This window comes from Balaenoptera borealis (genome assembly GCF_965194805.1).
Source record: "Balaenoptera borealis genome assembly, chromosome: 3".
Lineage (NCBI taxonomy): Eukaryota > Metazoa > Chordata > Mammalia > Artiodactyla > Balaenopteridae > Balaenoptera > Balaenoptera borealis.
The window spans coordinates 22,544,900-22,572,776 of NC_138866.1; the positions used below are offsets into that span (position 1 = coordinate 22,544,900).

Consider the following 27,877-nt stretch of genomic DNA (forward strand, 5'->3'; position numbering starts at 1 on the left):
TCTTTTACTTCAAGTACCACTTTATTTTATTGTTTTATTTTTATTTTTTTGAATTTTATTTTTTTATACAGCATATTCTTATTAATTATCTATTTTATACATATTAGTGTATATATGTCAATCCCAGTCTCTCAGTTCATCCCACCCCACCCCCGCAATCCCCCCTTGATATCCATATGTTTGTTCTCTACATCTGTGTCTCTATTTCTGCCTTGCAAACCAGTTCATCTGTACCATTTTTATAGATTCCACATATATGCATTAACATATGATATTTGTTTTTCTCTGACTTTCTTCACTCTGTATGACAGTCTCTAGGTCCAACCATATCTCTACAAATGACCCAATTTCCTTCCTTTTTTATGGCTGAGTAATATTCCATTGTATATATGTGCCACATCTTCTTTATCCATTTGTCTGTAGATGGGCATTTAGATTGCTTCCATGACCTGGCTATTATAAATAGTGCTGCAATGAACATTGGGGTGCATGTGTCTTTTTGAATTATAGTTTTCTCTGGGTATACGCCCAGTAGTGGGATTGCTGGGTAATATGGTAATTTTATTTCTAGTTTTTTTAAGGAACCTCCATACTGTTCTCCATAGTGGCTGTATCAATTTACATTCCCACCAATAGTGCAAGAGGGTTCCCTTTTCTCCACACCCTCTCCAGCACTTGTTGGTTGTAGATTTTCTGGTGATTCCCATTCTGACCAGTGTAAGGTGATATCTCATTGTAGTTTTGATTTGCATTTCTCTAATAATATCTGTCCAGTTTTCCCAGCACCACTTATTGAAGAGACTGTCTTTTCTCCATTGTATATCCTTGCCTCCTTTGTCCAAAATTCGTTGACCATAGGTGCATGGATTTATCTCTGGGCTTTCTATCCTGTTCCACTGATCCATATTTCTGTTTTTCTGCCTGTACCATGTTGTCTTGATTACAGTAGCTTTGTAGTATAGTCTGAAGTCAGGGAGCCTGATTCCTCCAGCTCCGTTTTTTTCCCTCAAGATTGCTTCGGCTATTTGGGGTCTTTTGTGTCTCCATACAAATTTTAAGATTTTTGGTTCCAGTTCTGTGAAAAATGCCAATGGTAGTTTGATAGGGATTGTGTTGAATCTGTAGATTGTTTTGGGTAGTATAATCATTTTCACAATATTGATTCTTCCAATCCAAGAACATGGTATATCACTCCATCTGTTTGTGTCACCTTTGATTTCTTTCATCAGTGTCTTATAGTTTTCTGAGTTCAGGTCTTTTACCTCCTTAGGTGGGTTTATTCCTAGGTATTTTATTCCTTTTGTTGCAGTGGTGAATGGGATTGTTTCCTTAATTTCTCTTTCTGATCTTTCATTGTTAGTGTATAGGAATGCAAGAGATTTCTGTGCATTAATTTTGTATCCTGCAACTTTACTAAATTCATTGATTAGCTGTAGTAGTTTTCTGATGGCATCTTTAGGATTCTCTATGTATAGTATCATGTCATCTGCAAACAATGACAGTTTTACTTCTTCTTTTCCAATTTGTATTCCTCTTATTTCTTTTTCTTGTCTGATTGCCATGGCTAGGACTTCCAAAACTATGTTGAATAATAGTGGTGAGAGTGGGCAACCTTGCCTTGTTCCTGATCTTAGAGGAAATGCCTTCAGTTTTTCACCACTGAGAATGATGTTTGCTGTGGGTTTGTCATATATGACCTTTATTATGTTGAGGTAGGTTCCCTCTATGCCCACCTTCTGGAGAGTTTTTATCATAAACGGGTGTTGAATTTTTTCGAAAGTTTTTCTGCGTCTATTGAGATGATCATATGGTTTTTATTCTTCAATTTGTTAATATGGTGTATCACATTGATTGATTTGCGTATATTGAAGAATACTTGCATCCCTGGGATAAATCCCACTTGAACATGGTGTATGATCTTTTTAATGTGTTGTTGGATTCTGTTTGCTAGTATTTTGTTGAGGATTTTTGCATCTATATTCATCAATGATACTGGTGTGTAATTTTCTTTTTTTGTAGTATCTTTGTCTGGTTTTGTTACCAGGGTGATGGTGGCCTCATAGAATGAGTTTGGGAGTGTTCCTTCCTCTACAATTTTTTGGAAGAGTTTGAGAAGGATGTGTGTTAGCTCTTCTGTAAATATTTGATAGAATTCAGCTGTGAAGCCATCTGGTCCTGGACTTTTGTTTGTTGGAAGATTTTTAATCACAGTTTCAATTTCATTACTTGTGATTGGTCTGTTCATATTTTCTATTTCTTCCTGGTTCAGTCTTGGAAGGTTGTACCTTTATAAGAATTTGTTCATTTCTTCCAGGTTGTCCATTTTATTGGCATAGAGTTGCTTGTAGTAAGTAGTCTTTTGTGATGCTTTGTACTTCTGTGGTGTCTGTTGTAACTTCTCCTTTTTCATTTCTAATTTTATTGAGTTGAGTCCTCTCCCTCTTTTTCTTGATGAGTCTGGCTAAAGGTTTATCAATTTTGTTTATCTTCTCAAAGAACTTCCTTTTAGTTTTATTGATCTTTGCTGTTGTTTTCTTTGTTTCTACTTCATTTATTTCTGCTTTGATCTTTATGATTTCTTTCCTTCTACTAACTTTGTGTTTTTTTGTTCTTCTTTCTCCAGTTCCGTTAGGTGTAAGGTTAAATTGTTTGAGATTTTTTTTGTTTCTTGAGGTAGGATTTTATTGCTGTATACTTCCCTCTTAGAACTGCTTTTGCTGCATCCCATACGTTTTGGATAATTGTGTTTTCGTTGTCATATGTCTCTAGCTATTTTTTGATTTCCTCTCTCATTTCTTCAGTGATCTCTTGGTTATTTAGTAACGTATTGTTTAGCCTCCATGTGTTTGTGTTTTTAACGTTTTTTTTCCCTGTAACTGATTTCTAATCTCATAGCGTTGTGGTCGGAAAAGATGCTTGATATGATTTCAGTTTTCTGAAATTTGCTGAGGCTTAATTTGTGACCCAAGATGTGATCTATCCTGGAGAATGTTCTGTGCACACTTGAGGAAAAATGTAATCTGCTGATTTTGGATGGAATGTCCTATAAATATCAATAAAATCTATCTGATTTATTGTGTCATTTAATGCTTGTGTTTACTTACTAATTTTCTGTCTGGATGATCTGTCCGTTGGTGTAAGTGAGGTGTTAAAAGTTGCCCACGATTACTGTGTTACTGTTGATTCCGTCTTTTATAGTTGTTAGCATTTGCCTTATGTATTGAGGTGCTCCTGTGTTGGGTGCATATATATTTATAATTGTTATATCTTCTTCTTGGATTGATCCCTTGAACATTAAGAAGAACAAAGTGTCCTTCTTTGTCTCTTGTAACAGTCATTATTTTAACGTCTATTTTATCTGAGTATTGCTACTCTAGCTGTCTTTTGATTTCCATTTGCATGGAATATCTTTTTCCATACCCTCACTTTCAGTTTGTATGTGTCCATAGGTCTGAAATGGGTCTCTTGTAGACAGCATATATATGGGTCTTGTTTTTGTATCCATTCAACCAACCTGTGTCTTTTGGTTGGAACATTTAATCCATTCACATTTAAGGTAATTATCAATATGTATGTTCCTATGACCATTTTCTTAATTGTTTGGAGTTTGTTTTTGTAGATCCTTTTCTTCTCTTGTGTTTCCCACTTAGAGAAGTTCCTTTAGCATGTGTTGTAGATCCAGTTTTGTCGTGCTGAATTTTCTTAGCTTTTGCTTGTCTGTAAAGCTCTTGATTTCTCCATCAAATCTGAATGAGATCCTTGCTGGGTAGAGTAATCTTGGTTGTAGGTTCTTCCCTTTCATCACTTTAAATATTTCATGCCACTCCCTTCTGGCTTATAGAGTTTCTGCTGAGAAATCAACTGTTAACCTTATGGGAGTTCCCTTGTATGTTGTTTGTCGTTTTTCCCTTATTGCTTTTAATAATTTTTCTTTGTCTTTAATTTTTGTCAATTTGATTACTATGTGTCTCGGAGTGTTTCTCCTTGGATTTATCCTGCCTGGGACTCTCTGTGCTTCCTTGACTTGAGTGGCTATTTCCTTTCCCATGTTAGGGAAGTTTTCGACTATAATCTCTTCAGATATTTTCTCGGGTCCTTTCTCTCTTTCTTCTCCTTCTGGGACCCCTATAATGCGAATGTTGTTGTGTTTAATGTTGTCCCAGAGGTCTCTTAGGCTGTCTTCATTTCTTTTCATTCTTTTTTCTTTATTCTGTTCCGTGGCAGTGAATTCCACCATTCTGTCTTCCAGGTCACTTATCCGTTCTTCTGCCTCAGTTTTTCTGCTATTGATTCCTTCCAGTGTATTTTTCATTTCAGTTACTGTATTGTTTATCTCTGTTTCTTTGTGCTTTAATTCTTCTAGGTGTTTGTTCTTTAATTCTTCTAGGTCTTTGTTAAACATTTCTTGCATCTTCTCGATTTTGCCTCCATTCTTTTTCTGAGGTCCTGGATCATCTTCACTATCAGTATTCTGAATTCTTTTTCTGGAAGGTTGCCTATCTCCACTTCATTTAGTTATTTTTCTGGGGTTTTATCTTTTTCCTTCATCTGGTAAAAAGTCCTCTGCCTTTTCATTTTGTCTGCCTTTCTGTGAATGTGGTTTTCATTCCACAGGCTGCAGAATTGTAGTTCTTCTTGCTTCTGCTGTCTGCCCTCTGGTGGATGAGGCTATCTAAGACGCTTGTGCAAGCTTCCTGATGGGAGGGACTGGTGGTGGGTAGAGCTGGGTGTTGCTCTGGTGGGCAGAGCTCAGTAAATCTTTAATCCACTTGTCTGCTTATGGGTGGGGCTGAGTTCCCTCCCTGCTGGTTGTTTGCCCTGAGGCAACCCAGAACTGGAGGCTACAGGCTCTTTGGTGGAGCTAATGGTGGCCTCTGGGGAGGCTCATGCCAAGGAGTACTTCCCAGAACTTCTGCTGCCAGTGTCCTTGTCCCTGCCGTGAGCCACAGCCACCCCCTGCCTCTGCAGGAGACCCTCCAACACTAGCAGGTAGGTCTGTTTCGGTGTCCTGTGGAGTCACTTCTCCTTCCCTCTGGGTCCTGATGTGCACACTACTTTGTGTGTGCTCTCTAAGAGTGGAGTCTCTGTTTCCCCCAGTCCTGTCGAAGTCCTGCAATCAAATCCCGCTGGCCTTCAAAGTCTGATTCTCTTGTAATTCCTCCTCCCATTGCCAGACCCCCAGGTTGGGAAGCCTGATGGGCTCAGGTGGACTTCTGTGGTATAACTGTTCTCCAGTTTGTGAGTCACCCACCCAGCGGTTATGGGATTTGATTTTATTGTGATTGTGCCTCTCCTAGCATCTCACTGCAGCTTCACCTTTGTCTTTGGATGTGAGGTATCTTTATTGGTGAGGTCCAGTGTCTTCCTCTTGATGATTGTTCAGCAGTTACTCGTAATTCTGGTGCTCTCACAAGAGGGAGTCCCATCTCTGTTTCTTTATCTGTGTTTATGTCTACCTCTTCCTGCCTCTAGCTGTATCTCTCTTTATAATTCAGTCTATAAAATTAAAGCACTAGAGTAAGCTATGTTTTAAAATCTTGGTAATATAGCACTGTCTTCCCATGTTTTGATAAATATCAGTTTAGTTTATTTCAGTTTAGTGTGCACTAAGCTAATAAAACTGCTGTCATATTTATGCTGAATATTAGCAGACGTACTTGCCAATTATGGATCATAGCTGATACTAAATAGCCTCAGATGAATTGTTGCTTTCTCAGTCTTGACATTTCTTATTAACGTCTAAGAAAATTCTGATTATTTTAGGAAATAGGATGAAAGACATTAGAATTACCTGGGGAATGAAAGCTCATTGAGACTCTTTTAGTATTTGAAGGATAGTGACCAGTTAGTCTCCATATACTCTGACAAATATTCTTAAAGACCAGCAAGAATAATTTTGTTAATGTCTCAGGAAGAAATTCCTAAGAGCAAGGATTTTAAACATGGAAATGACTTACAAAATGTAAGCTTGGCATTTTTTTCTCTATCCATAGGGGGAAAAAAAAATTTTACAGAGCCCACTGTGTACATAACAGCTAGAGGCAGAGGACATCCTTAAATGAGGCAATCAAGCATTTTTATTTTTCCTGGTAAGTCTTTAGTTTTAGTTGGGAAAGTTCAGTATGGACCAAATATTTAAATTAGTTTTGATGTGTTTCACATCAATCATTTCATGATTAAGAACAGCTTCTAGTGAAATAGATCAGTTGAACTGACAACGTAGGCTAGCTTTGGACAAAATTATGTAGTTGATAGAGTTATTCTTTGGTATTCTCTTTCCTTTCCTTCTTTTATGAATTACATCATTTCCTGGTAGGCAGCATGGTGTAGTAAGCTTGAGACCTGAAAATGAAATCCAGTTTCCCACGTGCAAGTTGTTCATCTGGTCCCAGTTGCTGAACCTGTCTGAATCTCTATTTCCTCATATTCAAGAAGAGGATTATCAGTCCTATTTTATGGAGCTGGTATGAGCTTTAAATGACACAGTGTCACAATGTACTAGAAGCAAAAGAAATGTCTCCTTTCCCTTCATCTCAAAGTCTCCCCTGTCACAAATAACGCAGGGAATTTAAACCATTTTAAGATGGTCTTGTCTTAATAAGTTACTCTTTTTAAGGAATATTGGAGTTTAGAAATAGCCTGTGTAGAATTTTAAATAACATCGGACGTGTGGTAGGAAGACATTTGAGGGCATAAAGAACACTCTAAGTTCTCTTAAATAATATTATGGAGGTGATCATGCACATCATTTACTTACTCTGGCCAGTTTGATCATGTTATTATACAAGTTATCAGCTAACTGGCCAAGGATGTTTGGCCTGATGGCTTTGATGTAATGAGCATTTATGTGACATTTAAAAATGATGACATATAATGAAATATCATTCAGCCTTATAAAGGGATGAAATTCTGACACTTGCTACAACATGGATGAACCTTGAAAATGTTATGCTAATGAAGTAAGTCAGATACAAAAGGACAAATATGGGATGATGCCACTTATACCTAGAATAGTCAAATTCATAGAGACAGAGAGTAGAATAGTGGTTACAAGGGGCTGGAGGAAGGGGGAATGAGGAGTTATTGTTTAATGGATGTAGAGTTTCAGTTTGCAATGATGAAAAATTTCTAGAGTTAGAGAGTGGTGAAGGTTACACAACAGTGTGAATGTACTTAATGCTGCTAGCTGAACTATACACTTAAAAATGGTTAAAATCTTATATTTTATATTATGTATATATGGCTCAATAACAAAGGCAAACTGCTAAATACAAAATAAATGATATAATATAAACAGTAGAAACTACACAGATTCAAGAGCTTGTGAAGACAAGCCACAGCCTGGGAGAAAATATTTGCAAAAACATATCTGATAAAGGACTGTTATCCAGAAAACACAAAGAACCCTTAAAACTCAACAATAGAAAATGAACAACTTGATTAAAAAATGGGTACCTGAACAGGTGTCTCACTAAAAAAATAAACAGATAGAAAATAGCCTTTGAGAATCTGCTCCACATCATATGTCATTAGGGACATGCAAATTAGAACAAAAATGAAATATCACTATACACCTATTAGAATGTCCAAAATACAGAATTCAGACAACATCAAAAGCTGGATGGGAACTCTCGTCCATTGCTGGTGGGTATGCGAATTGGTACAGTCACTTTGGAAGACAGTTTGTCTATTCTTACAGAACTAAAGATACTTTTACCATATGATCCAGCAATCATGCTCCTTGGTATTTATTCAGAGGAGTTGAAACTTACAGCCACACAAAAACCTGCTCATAGATGTTTATAGCAGTTTTATTCATAATTGCCAATATTTGGAAGCAACCGAGATGTCCTTCAGTAGGTGGATGGATAAATAAACTGTGGTACATCCAGACAATGAAATATTACTCAGTGGTAAAAAGAAATAAGCTACCAAGCCATGAAAAAACATGAAGACAATCTACATGCACATTACTAAATGAAAGAAGCCAATCTGAAAAGGCTACATACTATATGATTTTAACTATATGACATTCTAGAAAGGGCAGAATTATGGAGACAGTAAAAAGATCAGTGGTTATCAAGGGTTGAGAGGAGGGAGAGATGAACAGGTGGAGCACAGAGGATTTTTAGGGCAGTGACACTATTTTGTAGATATTGTAATGGTGACATACATTACATAATACTTGAAATTATACATTTGTCAAAATCCATAGGATGTGAACCCTAATGTAAAATATGGACTTTGGATGAAATGATGTGTAGGTTGATCAATTGTAATCAATGTACTACTCTGATGGAGGATGTTGATAATGGGGGAAGCTGTGCATATGTGGAATTAACAGGTGTATGAGAAATCACTGTACATTCCCCTCAATTTTTCTATGAACCTAAAAGTGCTCTAAAAATAGTTTAAGTTTTAAAACAGTGCACAGAACATAATTATATAGCTTGGTGGATTTTCATAAACTGAACTCACTTTTATAATGAACACTCAAGTCAAGAAATAGAAATACCAGAAACCGCCCATGTAACTTTTTATTCACTATCCACTTGCCATAAGTAACCACTATCATGTCTTCTAAAACTATAGATTAGATTTTCCTGTTTTTTTTTTAAACTGGATAAAAATTGAATAATACAACCCATTTTGTTTGTAAGAGTCATTTCTACTTTTGTCTGTAGTTGTAGATTGTTCATTCTCATTGCTATGTACTATTTTATTGTGTGAATATTCTGTAACTTATATATCCACCCTACTATTGATGGGTATTTGAGGAGTATCCTGTTTTGAGCAATTGTGAAGTGTGCTTCTATGAATATTGTAATGCATTGTGCATTTTGTTTTTTTTTTTGGTGAACATATGGATGCATTTCTTTTGAGTTCATACCTGGGAGTAGAATTGCTAAGCCATAGGGTATACATATATTCAGCTAGATAGATCCTGTCAAGCAGTTTTCCAAAGTGGTTGTATCAGTTTACACACCACCAGCAGTGCGAGTTGTGTTTGCTCTGTGTCCTCGCTAGTCTTACCAATTTTATTTTCTGTTTGTTCATTTTAGCTATTCTTGTAGGTGTGTAGCCATATCAACTCATAGCATCTTCCAAATAACTTCTCAATTGCCTCTATCACACATATCTAGGTCTCTCTGCTCTTGGTTAGGTTGATACTCAGATTTTTAAAAAATTCCCTTTATTTTTTTACCTTACATCTAAATTCTTATTTCACATGATATATTCATAAATAAGACAGTGGATTTTTGGTCTGGTTTCCACTTTGGTTTTCTGGCAAACACTTCAAAAGACAACTGTTAGCATCAAGATTCCAGTGTCCTGGTATGAATAAATTAACAGTTGTCTGCAAAGTTAAAAATCTAGCTTAATGCTTTTGAAATATTTTGACAACCATTTTACTGATGTAAGTAATTTGGATGGCCTGTTTTTATGGAGAAGGAAAATCAAAACACTTTGAAATCTCAAATGGGTAAAATTACTGATACTGACTAGTAAAATTTAATTATTTATCTAGTGCTATATAGGATATGTAGAAAAATTGGGTCCTGTTAACTGGAAGCTAAATGGAAATGACATTAAATTGTACTTATTCAGTTTAATTGAGAGACAGATAAGTATTAAGTTTGAGTTCTATAAAAAATTTAGTTTTATATATTCCAAGTATGTACTACACAATTGGTAGCTAAAGTGTTTCAGAGGTCATTTAGGAATTTGCTAAATTCCTAAAAAGTGAATGAATAAGAAGAATGCATAATACATTAATTGTTTAAGCATTGATAAAAATAAGGTACTCAGTAAAATGTATATTTTCTAGTCAAACATGAACTTATGCAGTACCATGTATTTTAGTGATTTGATTAATATACAATTTCTCCTTTTTTTAGCCTTTCTCTGATCACAAGTTCAAAATGAGTAGGTTATGAATTAACTAGCAAAATGTTTTAGTAGCACTTTGATCTTTAGGGATTCCCAGGATTAAAATTACATGCATCCAAACAAAAAATGATTATTTGCATATCAAATTATTTGTATAGGTCGATAACATGTGCATTTAAGTTCTACAAATCCATCATTATGTATTGCTATAACTGCCAAACAGCATTATACTATTTGCAATGTGTTTCTATATACTCAATCATGTTACAAAATCCATTAACAGTTCTGTCAGTCTTGTGTCTATCCTCAGCTATCACTCAAGGGGCAAGCAGTTTAAAGGTTGAAGGCACATTTTCATATGCACACTAGAATTCAGCCCCAGGGCCATACACTCTAGGATGGCTGAATCTCTCTGAATTTAAACAAGAACCATCATGAGACTTCTTATTTAGCTCTCCTTGAGGGGCATATAAGGATGCCCTTGAGGTATTTAATTAGATGGATTCATCTCTATCCTAGGGTTATTGGGGGTTTGCCAAAGGAATATAATACTTAGTTGCTACTTCAAAAGGCTTGTGTGCCAGTTGAAAAATTATAGTTTTCAAATGAGCAAGTAGAGTTCCAACGTTCCCAGCCATTTCATTCACCACAAAACTGCCAGAAGTGTTCTCCAATTGTTATTTTCATTTGTTGTTATAGTAAGGTCATTCCTGTCATTGTTTATTGTGATTTTGGGAAACTTCATTCCCATCCCTAACATGATGCTAGAAGACCCTTTCTTTATTTTGTATATCATTTTCTGTTAAATTTCTGACTTCCATATATCATCCATTGGCTTGTATTAGAATACAATCTATATATACAATCTAGAATATAATCTCCATGGTGACAGAAACTTTTGTCCATTTCATTCACTGCTACATCCCCGGTGTCTAGAATAATGCCAGACACATGGTAGGTCCCAGTAAATTTTCTTGAATGAATGAGTGATGAACAGCAATTTTAGCTTCAGGTAAACTGTAGCAATTAAAAAATTAGAATTGAAATTGTAATTTAAATCCAGTTTTCTAGACATCATTGCTAAAGGAATACATTTATTTTACATAAAACTTCCAGATGATCAGAGAAGGTGAACCTCATGAACTCCTCTCTTCTTTATTTACAGGAAGTTACCTGGTCTTTCTTATTTCCTTTACTGCCAAACTCTTTGAAAACACAAATTGTCTCTTCTTCCTTGCTGATGGGCCAGCCTCCTTACCTCCTCCTCCTCACATTGTGGTCTGGCTTCTCCCCTACCATTTCCCTGGAGTTCCTCTCACTAATGTCACCAAAGACACAGTGGTCTCTTCCTAGTCTCTTTCCCATTTGACTCTCCTAGAGGATTGGTCCTCGTAGCCTACTCCTTTTTGTGAAACTCTTTCCTTACCCTCTGTTTCTCCCTTTCTCTTGGTTCTCCACCTAAATTATTGCTTATTCTTAGGCTCCCTTTCTGACTTTTTTCTGCTTACTCTTACAGGGAGAATTGGTCTTCCTCAAACCCACTTCTTACTATGTGTCTTTCCTTCTGTGATCCCATTTACTTTTTGACTACAACCCTTCTCTCCATACTGCTGACTTTCTTGTCTATATCACCAGCTCTGACCTCACTCTTGAGGCACGTACCTTTATGCCCAAAAGCTTTTAAAATCTATCTGTGTGTGTCCCTTAGATTGAACATACTTGAGTTCAACCTATTCAAAATTTAAGTCAATGCCAATTCTTACAATTTGGACCATCTCTTGTCTCCCTATTTCAGGTGATAGCATCACCATCTTCTCAGATACTCAGGCAAAAAGAGTAATGTTTATTCTTGACTTCTTCTTTCTTCCCCACATCCAGCCAGCCACTGAATCCTATAAATTCTAAAATAAAGTTTATTTTCACTCTTCACTGTAATTACATTCTATAAAGTCACTTTGATGATGAATTAGCAAATGCTGAACCATTGCTCGTAGAAGAAATACATGATTAGGTACCTGTGAGCCTCTCTGATCACAATATTTTTGTTAACTGATTAATGCATAACTTTGTTTCATGTGTTTTCGTTTAAAGACACCTTAATTAAGATATACTGTTGATTCATTGACACTGAACTCACGGTCAACAAATAGCAGTATAATTCGTGCCTGATTGAAGTTATCTAACATACATATTTTCTCCATAAGGCACGTCACAACCTTCTTGCTCGTAGGAACACTAAATAGCACTAAGCTTGGGGGCCATTTAAACGGTGAAATCACCAAAAAAAAAAGAAAAAAGAAAAAAAGCACAAAGATGTGAAAAATGTGGCACTAAATGGACCATAAAAATGACACTTGTTTATCTTGGGTCACAAATCAAGCCTTGGTAAATTTAAGAAAATTGAAATCATATCAAGTATCTTTTCCGACCACAGCCTATGAGACTAGATATCAATTACAGGAAAAGATCTGTAAAAAATACAGACACTTGGAGGATAAAGAATACATTACTTAATAACCAAGAGATCACTGAAGAAATCAAAGAGGAAATCAAAAAATACCTAGAAACAAATGACAATGAAAACATGATGACCCAAAACCTATGGGATGCAGCAAAAGCAGTTCTAAGAGGGAAGTTTATAGCAGTACAATCCTATCTTAAGAAACAGGAAACATCTCAAATAAACAACCTAACCTTGCACCTAAAGCAATTAGAGAGAGAAGAAAAAAACCACAAAGTTAGCAGAAGGAAAGAAATCATAAAGATCAGATCAGAAATAAATGAAAAAGAAATGAAGGAAACGATAGCAAAGATCAATAAAACTAAAAGCTGGTTCTTTGAGAAGATAAACAAAATTGATAAACCATTAGCCAGACTCATCAAGAAAAAAAGGGAGAAGACTCAAATCAATAGAATTCGAAATGAAAAAGGAGAAGTAACAACTGACATTGCAGAAATACAAAGGATCATGAGAGATTACTACAAGCAACTATATGCCAATAAAATGGACAACCTGGAAGAAATGGACAGATTCTTAGAAATGCACAACCTGCCAAGACTGAACCAGGAAGAAACAGAAAATATGAACAGACCAATCACAAGCACTGAAATTGAAAATGTGATTAAAAATCTTCCAACAAACAAAAGCCCAGGACCAGATGGCTTCACAGGTGAATTCTATCAAACATTTAGAGAAGAGCTAACACCCATCCTTCTCAAACTCTCCCAAAATATAGCAGAGGGAGGAACACTCCCAAATTCATTCTACGAGGCCACCATCACTCTGAACCAAAACCAAAGATGTCACAGAGAAAGAAAACTACAGGCCAATATCACTGATGAACATAGATGCAAAAATCCTCAACAAAATACTAGCAAACAGAATCCAACAGCACCCTAAAAGGATCATACACCATGATCAAGTGGGGTGTATTCCAGGAATGCAAGGATTCTTCAATATACACAAATCAATCAACGTGATACACCGTATTAACAAATTAAAGGAGAAAAACCATATGATCATCTCAATAGATGCAGAAAAAGCTTTTGAAAAAATTCAACACCCATTTATGATAAAAACCCTGCAGAAAGTAGGCGTAGAGGGAACTTTCCTCAAAATAATAAAGGCCATATATGACAAACCCACAGCCAACATCGTCCTCAATAGTGAAAAACTGAAACCATTTCCACTAAGATCAGGAACAAGACAAGGTTGCCCACTCTCACCACTATTATTCAAAATAGTTTTGGAAGTTTTAGCCACAGCAATCAGAGAAGAAAAAGAAATAAAAGGAATCCAAGTCGGAAAAGAAGAAGTAAAGCTGTCACTGTTTGCAGATGACATGATACTATACATAGAGAATCCTAAAGATGCTACCAGAAAACTGCTAGAGCTAATCAATGAATTTGGTAAAGTAGCAGGATACAAAATTAATGCACAGAAATCTCTGGCATTCCTATATACTAATGATGAAAAATCTGAAAGTGAAATTAAGAAAACACCCCCATTTACCATTGCAACAAAAAGAATAAAGTATCTAGGAGTAAACCTACCTAAGGAGACAAAAGACCTGTATGCAGAAAATTATAAGACACTGATGAAAGAAATTAAAGATGATACAGATAGATGGAGAGATATACCATGTTCTTGGAAGAATCAACATTGTGAAAATGACTCTACTACCCAAAGCAATCTACAGATTCAATGCAATCCCTATCAAACTACCACTGGCATTTTTCACAGAACTAGAACAAAAAATTTCACAATTTGTATGGAAACACAAAAGACCCCGAATAGCCAAAGCAATCTTGAGAACGAAAAATGGAGCTGGAGGAATCAGGCTCCCTGACTTCAGACTATACTACAAAGCTACAGTAATCAAGACAGTATGGTACTGGCACAAAATCAGAAATATAGATCAATGGAACAGGATAGAATGCCCAGAGATAAACCCACGCACATATGGTCACCTTATCTTTGATAAAGGAGGCAAGCATATACAGTGGAGAAAAGACACCCTCATCAATAAGTGGTGCTGGGAAAACTGGACAGCTACATATAAAAGAATGAAATTAGAACACTTCCTAACACCATACACAAAAATAAACTCAAAATGGATTAAAGACCTAAATGTAAGGCCAGACACTGTAAAACTCTTAGAGGAAAACATAGGCAGAACACTGTATGACATAAATCACAGCAAGATCCTTTTTGACCCACCTCCTAGAGAAATGGAAATAAAAACAAAAATAAACAAATGAGACCTAATGAAACTTAAAATCTTTTGCACAGCAAAGGAAACCATAAACAAGACCAAAAGACAACCCTCAGATTGGGAGAAAATATTTGCAAATGAAGCAACTGACAAAGGATTAATCTCCAAAATTTACAAGCAGCTCATGCAGCTCAATAACAAAAAAACAAACAACTCAATCCAAAAATGGGCAGAAGACCTAAATAGACATTTCTCCAAAGAAGATATACAGATTGCCAACAAACACATGAAGGAACGCTCAACATCATTAATCATTAGAGAAATGCAAATCAAAACTACCATGAGATATCGTCTCACACTGGTCAGAATGACCATCATCAAAAAATCTAGAAACAAGAAATGCTGGAGAGGGTGTGGAGGAAAGGGAACCCTCTTGCACTGTTAGTGGGAATGTAAATTGATACAGCCACTATGGAGAACAGTATGAAGGTTCCTTAAAAAACTAAAAATAGAACTGCCATATGACCCAGCAATCCCACTACTGGGCATATACCCTGAGAAAACCATAATTCAAAAAGAGTCATGTACCAAAATGTTTGTTGCAGCTCTATTTACAATAGTCAGGACATGGAAGCAACCTAAGTGTCCATCAACAGATGAATGGATAAAGAAGATGTGACACATATATACAATGGAATATTACTCAGCCATAAAAAGAAACGAAATTGAGTTATTTGTAGTGAGGTGGATGGACCTAGAGTCTGTCATACAGAGTGATGTAAGTCAGAAAGAGAAAAACAAATACCATATGCTAACACATATATATATAATCTAAGGGGAAAAAAAAGTCATGAAGAACCTAGGGATAAGACGGGAATAAAGACACAGACCTTCTAGAGAATGGACTTGAGGATATGGGGAGAGGGAAGGGTAAGCTGTGACAAAGTGAGAGAGTGACATGGACATATATACATTACCAAACGTAAAATAGATTGCTAGTGGAAAGCAGCCGCATAGCACAGGGAGATCAGCTCGGTGGTTTGTGACCACCTAGAGGGCTGGGATAGGGAGGGTGGGAGGGAGGGAGACGCAAGAGGGAAGAGATATGGGAACATATGTATATGTATAACTGATTCACTTTGTTATAAAGTAGAAACTAACACACCATTGTAAAGCAATTATACTCCAATAAAGATGTTTAAAAAAAAAAGACACTTGTTTTCAGCATAAAAACTGAAACAGGAAAGCAGAGCATCACCTTGTTTGACCTCAGCTGGGAATATGCACAGTGGGCCACTCACATTTTCACATCTCTCTGCACGTCTGTGAAGGACAAAAGGACACAAGTATTGCTTTAGGGGTTACAAAAAATTTTTAGTGAGTAGGCGTATTTGCAAATGCAGACCTTGTGAGTATTTAGGATCAATTGTACCTCTGAATCCCACTTTTTCATCTCCATTGTTTACTTCAGATGCTCATCATTTCTTTCCTGGGTTATTATAATATTCACCTAACTATTTTCATTGACTCAGGTCTCCCTTTAATTCCTCCTTCTACTGTTTTTATGAACTCATTATTGATCTTGTCACATTACAGTGTAAAATTTTTCAGTGTTAACCCCACTGGTGAAGGAATATATTTAAATATATCATCGCAGCATATAGATTAGCCCCAACCCACTTTTCCAGTCTCATCTTTAATACACACACACTACTTTCTTTTTGAACGTAAGAAATGAGTATTCAACAAAAACTGTATTGTTATTTTATATCTCTAGACATTTTAATACTTTTCACACTCTCAGTAGTAACCTCATCCCTCTTCATTGCTGGATAAAGATGTCATCTCCTTTGAGTAGACATTTGAATCTTTGTCAGGTAGCTAGCTGTCCTCTCACCTTGCTTCTGTAGATTATTTTGATATACCTGGACTCTAGTATTTGCTTAAGTCTCCCACATACTGTGCCCTCCTCCTTAAAGATAAGAGCCATAACTGATTCATATAATTGCTCTTTCTACACTCATATCTAATAAGTTTTATGAATTTGGCTTCCAAAATATCTGATAGTACCAGGCTTAACATCTGATCCTTGTTAGCCTAACAATAGAAGTGTTGAGTAAATTGATGAATGAATAAGTAAATAATTGAACTTTGGTCAATTTATGAGAGATTTTTGACTGGTCATATACTTTCATTAACAGTTCATAAGAGATCATAAAATGATAGTCCAGAACTATCTAGGTACTAAAATTAAAGCAACTAGAGTATATAAGCATTTGGTGGCATTTGTTCCTAGTGTAATCTCTCTTCATGATTATATCATGTTTCCCGTAGAATGGAAACAGGATAACAGCCATTTTGAAATTCAGTCTGAGCTGGTGGCACTTGTATTCTGTTGGTGTGGGTCAATTACCAATGATTTTTTTTTTTTTGCTAACAGAATTGTTTAGGGAAACAATGAGAGAAGAAATGTGTTAAGATTCTGAAGACTATTGAGTTACAAACATTATTTTATAGTTAGTTTCTCTGGGGGAAATCATGAAACAGAAAATGATAATATCAAGAACAGTTTGGTGAAATAGTTTGTAAACGATAGTGTGAAAAACTTGACTTTATTTTTCCTTGGTAAGTAATAACATTTGAAACCATGGATGTCTTTTACTGTGATCCATCTTTACATTCTAGAAAAGTCATTTATATGCTGATGAATTTAATACCTTTTGCCCTCATTTTTAGATGAACATCATTGAGTTACTTGGATGTTAGCAAGAAAAATTAAACTTCTGAAATGCTTCATTCAGGAGTAGAAATTGGGTGTTTTATTATATTTCTCTCTAATGTATAAAAAACTAGAAAGGATGCATTTTTATCTATGAGAATCTTGATTTTTATATCTAAAATGTGCTTGACTATTGCTTGGAAGCTATCATAAAGCTTTTATCTCTCCCTGTATTCATAAATGCTTATATGTATGTATCTGTAACAAGATAAACACTCCACAAGGCTTATGTATGTATTTGTATCTATTAATTTTTTTTCCTTCTGGGATTGGGATTCACAATCTAATATAGAGAAGGAGAAGTAGAATTGTGCAGTATAATGAAAAGAACATTTGCTTTTGACCTTGGATCTAGTATTACCTCTACCTTTACCAGTAAAATTATGTTGCTTGGAGCAAGCAACATGGTATCTCTGGGCCTTAATTTTCTTACCTGTATAAATGACTCAGTTGGATAACATAATTTCTAAGATCAAAATTCTTTGTTGAAAGGTGAAATTTTAGTTACTAAGAGTTGTTGACAGATTCAAAGCATGGAGTAGACACTTAACACATTGAGTACATATTTGTTAAATGAAGAAATCCTGTGTGATGGGTAATTTTATGTGTCAACTTGACTGGTCCACGAGGTGCCCAGAAATTTGGCCAAACGTTACTCGGTGAGTATTGTTAATTTTTTTAAAAACAATGTACACAGTGTCTTCTTTTGTTCAATATCTCTTCTCACAAACCTATGTAACAAGTAGACTAGCAATTTTCTAAAAATATATTTTGTTATAGGATAGATAAGTGACTTTTTATCCAGATAAGTTTTTGAGATTTTTATTTTCATGGCATGTGCTCTAACGAAATTAAGATGTAGGACTGCCGTACAGATTATTTCATTTATTTAAATAAAAATGCAAAGGATTCATTTTGTATTTAAAAATCAAAGGACAATGGTGAGTAGATAGTGAATAGCAAACAACTGGTATCAGGGTATATAAAATGTAAGAGTCATGAAGATGTGTTAATAATGGGGATGTATTAGAATCATAACTTCCTCTTTACAACAGCATAATTAATTGAGTAGACAACGTGCTAGGTATTGGGGAAAGAAAGATAAAAAATATATATAGTTCTTATCCTTAAAGAGTTGTCTAGTGGAAGAGAAACAGATGTGCATTATATTATAGGGGGGAAGAATCTAAGTCCTGTAACTGGAGTTGGTCTCCTCTACTGTTAAATGGGATAATAGTATAATAGTTACTTCATACTGTTATGAGTTTTAGATTAAATGGTACTGTATTAGCTTTTGCCCCATATTTCATTGGCTTGCTAAAATCAACTTGTGCTTCTTTCTCTTGTTACGTGAGTGCTGCAGATTATCTGTTGTTTTGCTGGGCTTGATTGGTCTCTGTTGCGTTCCACATGTCTTCTCATTCTGGGAGTCATGTTAAGGGTGCATGTTTGAACATCTTGTTCCTGTGGTGAAGACAAGAGTACGAGAGACAGAGCCAGACTATATGTAGGCATGTAAAGCTTCTGCTCAGACATGTGGTACATCTGGTTTACCCAGATTTCATTGGCCAAATCAAGGTACATGGCCAAGCCCCAAATAAATAGGTAGGGAAGAATACTCTGCCATCTAGGAGCATGGCACCAGTGAGAAGCCAATAAATATTTAGGAACAAATAATATAAGCTACCACAAGATGTAATACATGTAAAACATATAAAGCATTTAGCATGTCTGGCACAGAGTACACATATAATGTTTATAATTGCATGATACAATGTTTATAATTGTATGATAGTAGCAATAATGCTGATAGTGACTAAATTATATAGAAACACAGATAGTGGAGTAATTCCATTCTTGCAGGGGAATGTAGGACAGCATTACAGAGGAGGAGATATTGGGCCAGTAGTTCAGGGGAGAAAGAGAGAAAAGTGGTTCCAGATGGAAAGATACAGTAATATAGAAAAAGAGTAGGCTAAAGGCAAAGTAGATGTGGGATTTATGACCCTTCCTGGAAGTGATGTCTCATACCTAACTAGTTATAACATTTATGATAAATTCAGCTGCAAGTAACAGAATATTTAATTAAAAGTAGCTTAGGGACTTCCCTGGTGGTCCAGTGGTAAAGAATCCACCTTCCAGTGCAGGAGATACGGGTTTGATCCCTGGTCAAGGAACTAAGATCCCACATGCCGCGGGGCAACTAAGCCCACGCGCCACAACTACTGAGCTTGCGTGCCTCAACTAGAGAGCCTGCGTGCTCCAAACTACAGAGCCCACATGCTCTGGAACCCACGCACCACAACTAGAGAAGAGAAAGCCCGCATGCCACAATGAAAGATACTGCATGCCTCAGTGAAGATCCCGGGCCCCAACTAAGACCTGATGCAGCCAAAAATAAATAAATAAATAATTTTTTAAAAAAGTAGCTTAAATTACAAAACAAAGCATCTGTTGTATCACTAAACAAGAAGTCTTAACGTGGTGAATTTCAGGATTCATTCAGTATTATAAGGATGTCTTCACTGAAGGGTTTTACCTTTCCATCTTTCCACCTTTGGTGTGATGGCTTTTGTCCTTAGGTCTTTCCTGTTGTGTTCATACGTTTGCTTTTGCAGCTCAAGGTAACATGACCTCACGTAGCAGCATCTAAATGCACAATAAGAGTTTCTCTTTTGGTGTCTCTTTTTATCAGGTCTGAAAATATTTTTCAGAAGCTCCCTTCAGAGCTGAATTCTTATGTCACATTGGCTAGAACTAGCTTACATGTCCACTCCTACAAAATGAGTGGCAAGAAGGAATGGAATTACCATGATTGATTTAGAACAATAATGATCTAAGGAAGTTCTTACCTTCTCTGAACACATTTCTTCTCCTACACAAGAATAAAATCAGGATTCTCTTAGCAAACAAGAGAGTAATGGCTCTTAGGCCTTCAATGGTATCTTCCATGCACAGATATGAGATTTGTGTTTTCTCTTCAAGATCAAACATTTAGCATGAGTGAATATCTAAGCGAATATTATCTTGACTTTAACCATTTATATAAATTATATCTTGAATAAATCCTAGCATTAAATTATTGCTGAGAGTTGAAAAAAAGATTAGCCATTAAAGTGTGGGACCAATAGATTTTTTGCAGACTATCTGGATGTGTTGGTAACATAGAGACCCAGTACTGGGTCCAGGGTTTTATGTGACTGCCTCCTTTGCCTTCAAAACCTTTGAGAGGTTTGGAAAGTGTATGATCTGATTTATATGACAAACTGAAATAGACTTCATTGGGAAAATGCTGTTACCTGCCTTTATCCCTAATAATCACATCAGATAAATCCCTTATCCTATTATTTTTTTTCTTTTCTTTATTGATGTACTATGGCAAACTTCATCAACATTGAAAACTTTCTTAATCAGTTTAGGCTGCTACAACAAAAATATCATAGACTGGGCGGCTTAAACAACAAATGTTTATTTCTCACAGTTCTACAGGCTGGGAAGTCCAAGATGAAGAAGCCAAGAGATTCAGTGTCTGGTGAGAGCCTACTTCCTCCTTCATAGATGGCTGTGTTCTTGCTTTGTGCTGTTCATGTACTTATAAGGGCATCAGTCCCATCATGACTCCACCCCCATGACCTAATTATCTCCCAAAGTCTCCACTGCCCAAAACATCACATTGAGGGTTAGACTTCAACAAACAAATTTTTTAGGGGGGGGCACAAACATTTAGTACATGGCAACACATCATAATTTCTTTTTAAAAATTCCTTAATTTTATATAAAACTAAAGGACAAAAAGCTCAGCAGTATCCTCCCTTGAAATGCACTCATCTTGTGCCATTACAGAGGCCAATTTGAATATCTGATCAATTTGTAGCTTTCTTGAATGGGATGCTGATTCCCAAGGGTAACCACAGTGAACAGTAAATGCAGACAAGATGGCATTAGTCAACACATACACTCACACTTAGGATTTTAAAAAAGTGAAAGCTTAATTTATCACAATGAAAAAAAAATGAAGGTTCTGGAGCAAAAGGTAAAAATTCGTCTATTTTCCTCTCAATCCATATTCTAATATTCAGTCAGAATGGTTCTGTGACTCATTGGGCTAATCTCCCGTTTATGACATAGTTCAATGCCCACGCATTTTTAGTTCTTATGACTTTCTTTTGTTCATATGTTTGAGTCAATTATGTTAGCTATTCATCAGTGTATTAGACAAGTCTCTACCACTTTATCCTTCAGTGTCTCACATTATAAGCTTTTTGGCCTCCCAACCCTACTGCCTGATAGAATTTAAATCACAAAATGGAGCAAAAAAGAAGCAATCAGGATGCATGGAGTTTATGGGAAAGATTAATCATGAGAGAAGATCTGAAAAATATAAGAAAACAATGAGGACAAAGAGACTAAAAATGGCTCTTTTAATGGGTGGACCCCTTGAGGAAAAGGGCTGCATAACCGTGGAGAAGGAAGAAGAAGGGTTTAGCCAACACAGTTGGTATTTGAAGGGCAGATGCTGCTTTTCTCAGTTTGATTGGTAATTTTAACTTTTAAAACATTGAACAAATAAAGCTTTCTCTTAAATATTTATGTCAGGATTTATGGCTTATTTCTTAATATTTCCTGATGAAAAAAAATTAACAAAAGAAGAATGGGCACAACAGTTTTTAGATTCATTTCAGCAACATATGAGCATATTCCCATTATGTGAAAAAAATACCATGAACAGAACATGTTTAAAGTTGATGGAACATTATTGGTGCTATGTATAAAATAGACAACTGATGGGACCATACTGTATAGCACAGGGAACTCTACCTAATGCGCTGTGGTAACCTAAATGGGAGGGAACCCAAAGGGAGGGGATATCTGTATGTGTATGGCTGATTCATTTTGTTGTGCAGTGGAGGCTAACACAACATTGTAAAGCAACCATACTCCAAAACAAATTAATGAAAAAAAATAATAAAGTTGATGGAAGATTCTCCAGGAGAGAAGACCTACTAAGAATCAAGCACCATCCTAAGCAACTTCCATTCGCCATCTTGTGTGGTCTTTCCAACAATCCTGAGAGGTGTGCTTATGCTCATTTTATATGTGAATAAATTTAACCTCACCGAGTTCAATAATTCACCAGGGTTTTCAACTGGAGAATTAGGACTTGAGCCCACTTCTCTCTCACTCCAAAGCCTGTCTGAGTTATCCTCTACTGTGTTTTTTAAGAGGTAAATGAGATAAAAAAAAAAAAAAGAAAGGTTTAGAAGAACATTAGAATGAATCTGTGATAAATATATCAGTTTTATTTGCTCACTAATTTAAGAAAAGCTATGCTTGCTTCTTTTAATTATTATAACTTTATAGTTCCTGTCCTCCTCTTATTTGGATGTAGAAACTGTTATTTAGCTTTGCTTATATTTTGTTTTTTAATCAATGTAGACTTATATACTGTTGGTGGAAAGGCAAATAGTATAACCTTAATGGGTACAAGTTAACAATAAATATCACACGTACCTTAAAAATGTTTATAGCCTTCAACCTAATAATTCTCTTTCCACTTAGTCTAAAGAAATAATCTGATATAAGGATGATTATTGCAACATTACTATAATTGCAAACAATTGAAATGGTCAACAATGGATTATTGATTGAATAATTTAGAATTTAGCCATAAGAGAAAATTCTAAGCAGTCATTAAAGATCATAATTTAGAAGAGTAATAATTTAGGTAAGCGTTTATTAAATGAAAGGTTAGTTTACAAAACAATGTGTAAAGTATAATTCCAATTTAACTTAAGTTTATATAAATATATCCATTAAGAATATAATAAGCATACATGCCAAAAAGCTAATGATGATTATCTGGGTAGAAGAATCATAGAAGATTTTAGTTTTGTCCTCATGTACACAATGGAGTCAGGTTGCAAGGGAAATTACCTGTCTTCTTCCCTAGCATCTTTTCTTCTTGATGCTCTTTAAATCAGTTTTCAACTATAATATGTGAAAACTGTTTGTGCTCAGTTACTCACTATATTTTGCCCTTCATTCCTTGCCAGTGCCTCTCCCCCACAATTAAGTTTACCCTGATTTTATCCAATTTTTCCCTCTTCTACACTTTTTTCTTCCTAGTTTTGGAAACATTTTCAAGGTCCCTCTTTCTTTCCTCTAGGGAGAGGTCAGTTTGGACACCTGAGCTAGATCTCAACATTTGGCAAAACATGACAGCAATAAACCTGAGGACTCATTCCATTTAAATAACCAATGGTTTTAGAGCCTTGCATTTCTTCAATGTAGTAATAGGATCAGGGAAGCCCTCTCCCTACCTGCTCTGCATTCTCTATTGCAGGGATTAGGTGGGGAGGCCAATTGTAATATATTTCAGGTAACTTGTCTAGAAACTAGTTTAGAATCTCTTAGGAGTTGTCGCCTTGGTGAAGTGTTCAATCTGACATGGTCTCTAGGCTTGTTTCTGTACCTTATTAATGGTTGTTGATTTGATAAGCACCAGAAACGGTCTTAAAAGGTTATTGAGTGGATTTCAGATCCTGCCAGTCTGCCAGTGTTTTTCAGAGGTGGTGCTTTGAGTGTGTACCTTCTACTAGACTCCAGCTTGGGGCGCAGTCCACTTGTCTGAGCTTTCCTACTTCTCATGTGGGGACAGAAGCGCAAAAGTGGTCATGAAGCATCTGACAAGCACAAACTTTACATGTTGCCGTAGGGATATGAAATAACGTCTCTTTCCTTTGGATTCTTCACCTTAAAAGGCCAGTCTATTTATAAAAAATGGTTACAAATGGATATATGCAATTTTTTTCTTAGAAACACCCTAAATTTCAAATGCCTTTATAATTATTATTATTCATAATAATAGACATCACTTATATAAAACTTACTTAGTGCTAGGTAATGTTGCAAGCGCTTTATATATATTAGTTCATTTAATCCTCACAACTCTATGAATTAGTTATTGTTATTATTATTATCACATCCCCATTTTATAGATGAGAAAATAGGCTCCGAGTCCCTAGCCCAGGGTCATACAGTTAACATGGTGAAGCCAGATTTGGAAACTAGGCAATCAGGTTCTACCACCCGATGCTGCCTTTGGTTAATTAGATGTCTTTCTAGGAAGCCTTGATACTGATGTGCCTGATTTTCACAGCAGCAGCACCACCCCAAACACCTTATTGAACCACAGTTGTCATTCTAGGGAATGATGCTGAGTTAAAAGGCAGACAAGCTTACCTTTGCTACAGGTGGATATAAAAAGCATGCATCACTTGAAAGACAGCCCTATGGTTCCATATGGAAAAGAGAAAGTTTATGTTACTCAGGAGATTGTCAGCTAAGTCTTCGAATTAAAACAAGCAAAAAAAGGCATCAGAGGACTTCCCTGGCAGTCCAGTGGTTAAGACTCCATGCTTCCAATGCAAGGGGTGTGGGGTGTTTGTTCGATCCTGGTCAGGGACTACGATCCCACATGCCATGTGGTGTGGCCAAAAAAAAAAAAAAAGGCATCAGTATCTGAATTAGACCACCCAAGCCAGGCCAAGGGTGACCATGCCTTTCAGATTATGCTAATAGGCTTGGACTGAGATTACAAACTTTCTGCAAATGTTAGGCATCAGACCCAGTGGTTAATCTTTTGCTCTACCATTTATTATTGGCATGACTTTATTTAGTTTTTCTTATTTGTTGTAAACATTGGTCTTGTGTAACTCTGCTGCTTAAAATCCTTCAATCTCTTCTAATTGCTTGGTGAGAAAAATCTAAACTTTTAAACATGGTCTACAAGGACATGCAAAATCTTGTTCTTGCCTACTTTGTCAGTCTCAGAGAGCACTTCTTTCCAGTTTACTCATGTCTCTCTGGCCTCATTGGCCTTTCATAATTTCCTTACACTTCAAACAGGCTCTTCCTTTTGCTTGAAACATTATTTCCACTCCTTTCATCTGGCTACTCATCCGGTAGGTCTTAGCTTAAATGAGCCTGCCTTAGCAAAGAGACCTCCTTCCCTGACTTAGTTTCCCATCCTTTCACTTTATGGCCCTTACTCCAACTTGCCATTAAACATTTATTTACACAAATATATTTTAATATTTGTCTCTCCCACTATTGTTAGCTCTTTGTAGGAGCAGCTAGAGACTCTGGTTCCCTATTGTTTATCTAGCATCTAGCACAGTGCCTGGCAATAACAGACATTTGATAAACATTCATTAAGTGATGAGTGAGCCTCAGTGTCTTCATCTACAAAAGGGACTTTCTAAGGTTGCTGTGAAGATTAAATGATATTTATTCACAAGCACTCACATACTGCCTGTCTAGCATAGTTTTAACACATTAGTAGATCCCAAATAAATATTAGTATTTTTTTGTCCTTTTCCCTTTGATGGTAGTGCCTCCAGTTTGGGCTCTTTTTAGCTTCTCATAAGTCATGGGTAAGGATGATGAACAATGGCTGGTGGAGATGCTAGGTATGGGGGATGTGGGAATTCCAGGAAGAAGGAGCAACATGAATAAAGGCAGAGAGGCAGAACAGTGAATGCAAAGTTTGAAGAAAAGGGATTGTCTTGACTGGCTAAAACTCAGAGGCTACGTAAGAGAGTTATGGTAGAAAAGTCTGGGTAAAATAGACTTGAATCAGATTTGGAGAGTCTTGTTAAGGAGTTTAGAAGAAGTTGAGTCAGTGACACAGATTTTGGAGTTATTTGCAAGCTTGCTTGGGAGGGTAGAAATTTTTAGTGGGACACCTCAGTAGTAGCAAGAAGGAAAACAGAATATCACCACAAATGCAGGTGGGTTTATAGAATTAGCAATCATTTCTTTTTCCTTTGCTAATTTTTTCTTCTTACACTTGGGTGCCATTACTTCCTGGACTCTGACTTAGTGATATTTTCTCCTTATTCTGTTCTTTCTCCCTGAGTGTCTCATCTATTTTCCTGTTATAATAGGATTGGACTATCTCTTTTATACTTTTGAGTGTCAAATCTATATTCCAGTTCAGAGCATTAGCTCCAGATCCATCTAGCCAACACTCCCTGGATTTCCCTGAGATATCTCAATCTCAATGTGTCTAAAATTCAACCCCCTGTCTCCTCTACCAACCTCTTCCTATATTGCCTATCTGTAAGATACAGCATCAGCATCATCCATTCAGAAACCCAAATCAGAATCCTGGGATTCCATTCTTTCTCGCTTTCTGTCCCTCCTATATGGAATCAACATCAAATCCTATAGATTTTCTCTCTTTAGTTCCGACTCTTCTTAACTTCCTTCACTCTTCTCCATCCTCATTGACACTGCATTAGTTCATGCTTGCATCAGTTCTCACCTAGCCAACAAGAATCATGTCCCAGTAAGTCTCCTCATCTCTAGTTGAGTATTTTCTTTCATTTCTTTCACTCCTTTTAACAATTTTTCTAAAATGAAAATATGTATTACTTCCTGGCTTAAAATTCCTCAGTTTCCCTTTGTTCATGAGATGAAGTCTAAGAAGTTTAGCATCTTTATTATGACCTATGAGACCGACCTCTTCCCAGGGGAGGTTATTCCATACCCTCTTCAAGCAAATCTGCCACTTTCTCCTTTGTATATCATTCTGTTTTCAGTCCATACCCAGTGCCTAGCACAATGTCAAATATGTGGCAGGTTTTAAAGCAATGTTTGCTGAAATAAAGTGGCATGAAGATTGAAAACAGACTTGGAAATGGCTTTCACGTGGGACGTGGGAGGAGCAAGCAGAGCCAAGATAAAACTTAAAATGGGTGATGAAAACAAAGAAAGAATAGCCATTGAAATTAGAGAAGATAAGAATAGACATTGGAATTAGAGAAGGGCAAGAGTAATAAATTCAGTTTGCCTTTGATTTCTGAAGGAGGAGGAGCAAGTCAAAATTGTCAAATATAGCAGAAGGGTCAAAGAGGAAGAGTGAGAAACATATTTTAATTGGGTTAATAGGAGGTCATTGGTGACTTTTGGGAGATGAGTTTTAAGGAATTGGTGGGTGGGAGGTAGAAGCACATGATAAATACTGAGAAGTGCTTGGCAAGGAGGTTGAGGCAAGAAGTACCCCTGAGAATTTTAATCATGAAAGGGAGAGTGATATCAGGGAGTTCATGTTAAAAGTGGGTATACAGATGAATGGCTAAAGAAGATGTGGTGCATATATACAATGGAATATTACTCAGCCATAAAAAGAAACAAAATTGGGTCATTTGTAGAGACGAGGATGGACCTAGAATCTGTCATATGAGTGAAGTAAGTCAGAAAGAGAAAAACAAATATCGTCTATTAATGCATATATGTGGAATCTAGAAAAATGGTACAGATGAACATATTTGCAGGGCAGGAATAGAAACGCAGACGTAGAGAACAGACGTATGGACACAGCTTGGGAAGGGGAGGGTGAGATGAATTGGGAAATTAGGTTTGACATAAATACATTACCATGTGTAAAATAGATAGCTAGTGGGAACCTACTGTATAGCATGGGGAG

At 36.3% G+C, this 27,877-nt stretch overlaps 1 protein-coding gene across 7 annotated transcripts in view; it reads left to right on the top strand.

The window, feature by feature from the left end:
• The first annotated feature begins 2,963 nt into the window (after nt 1–2,963).
• Nucleotides 2,964–27,877, top strand: part of DIO2 (iodothyronine deiodinase 2) — a 111,741-nt gene continuing 86,827 nt past the window's right edge. The window contains exons 1-3 of one of the 7 annotated variants that reach the window (XM_082384754.1): nt 4,912–4,989; nt 5,994–6,089; nt 20,867–20,917. In XM_082384754.1, coding sequence (XP_082240880.1) covers nt 6,059–6,089; nt 20,867–20,917 — 82 coding nt within the window. In that variant the 5' untranslated portion in view covers nt 4,912–4,989; nt 5,994–6,058. Of the gene's footprint in view, nt 4,990–5,010; nt 6,090–15,939; nt 20,918–27,877 lie in introns of those variants that run through there. The other 6 variants (XM_082384751.1, XM_082384756.1, XM_082384753.1 and 3 more) reach the window with 6 other exon arrangements.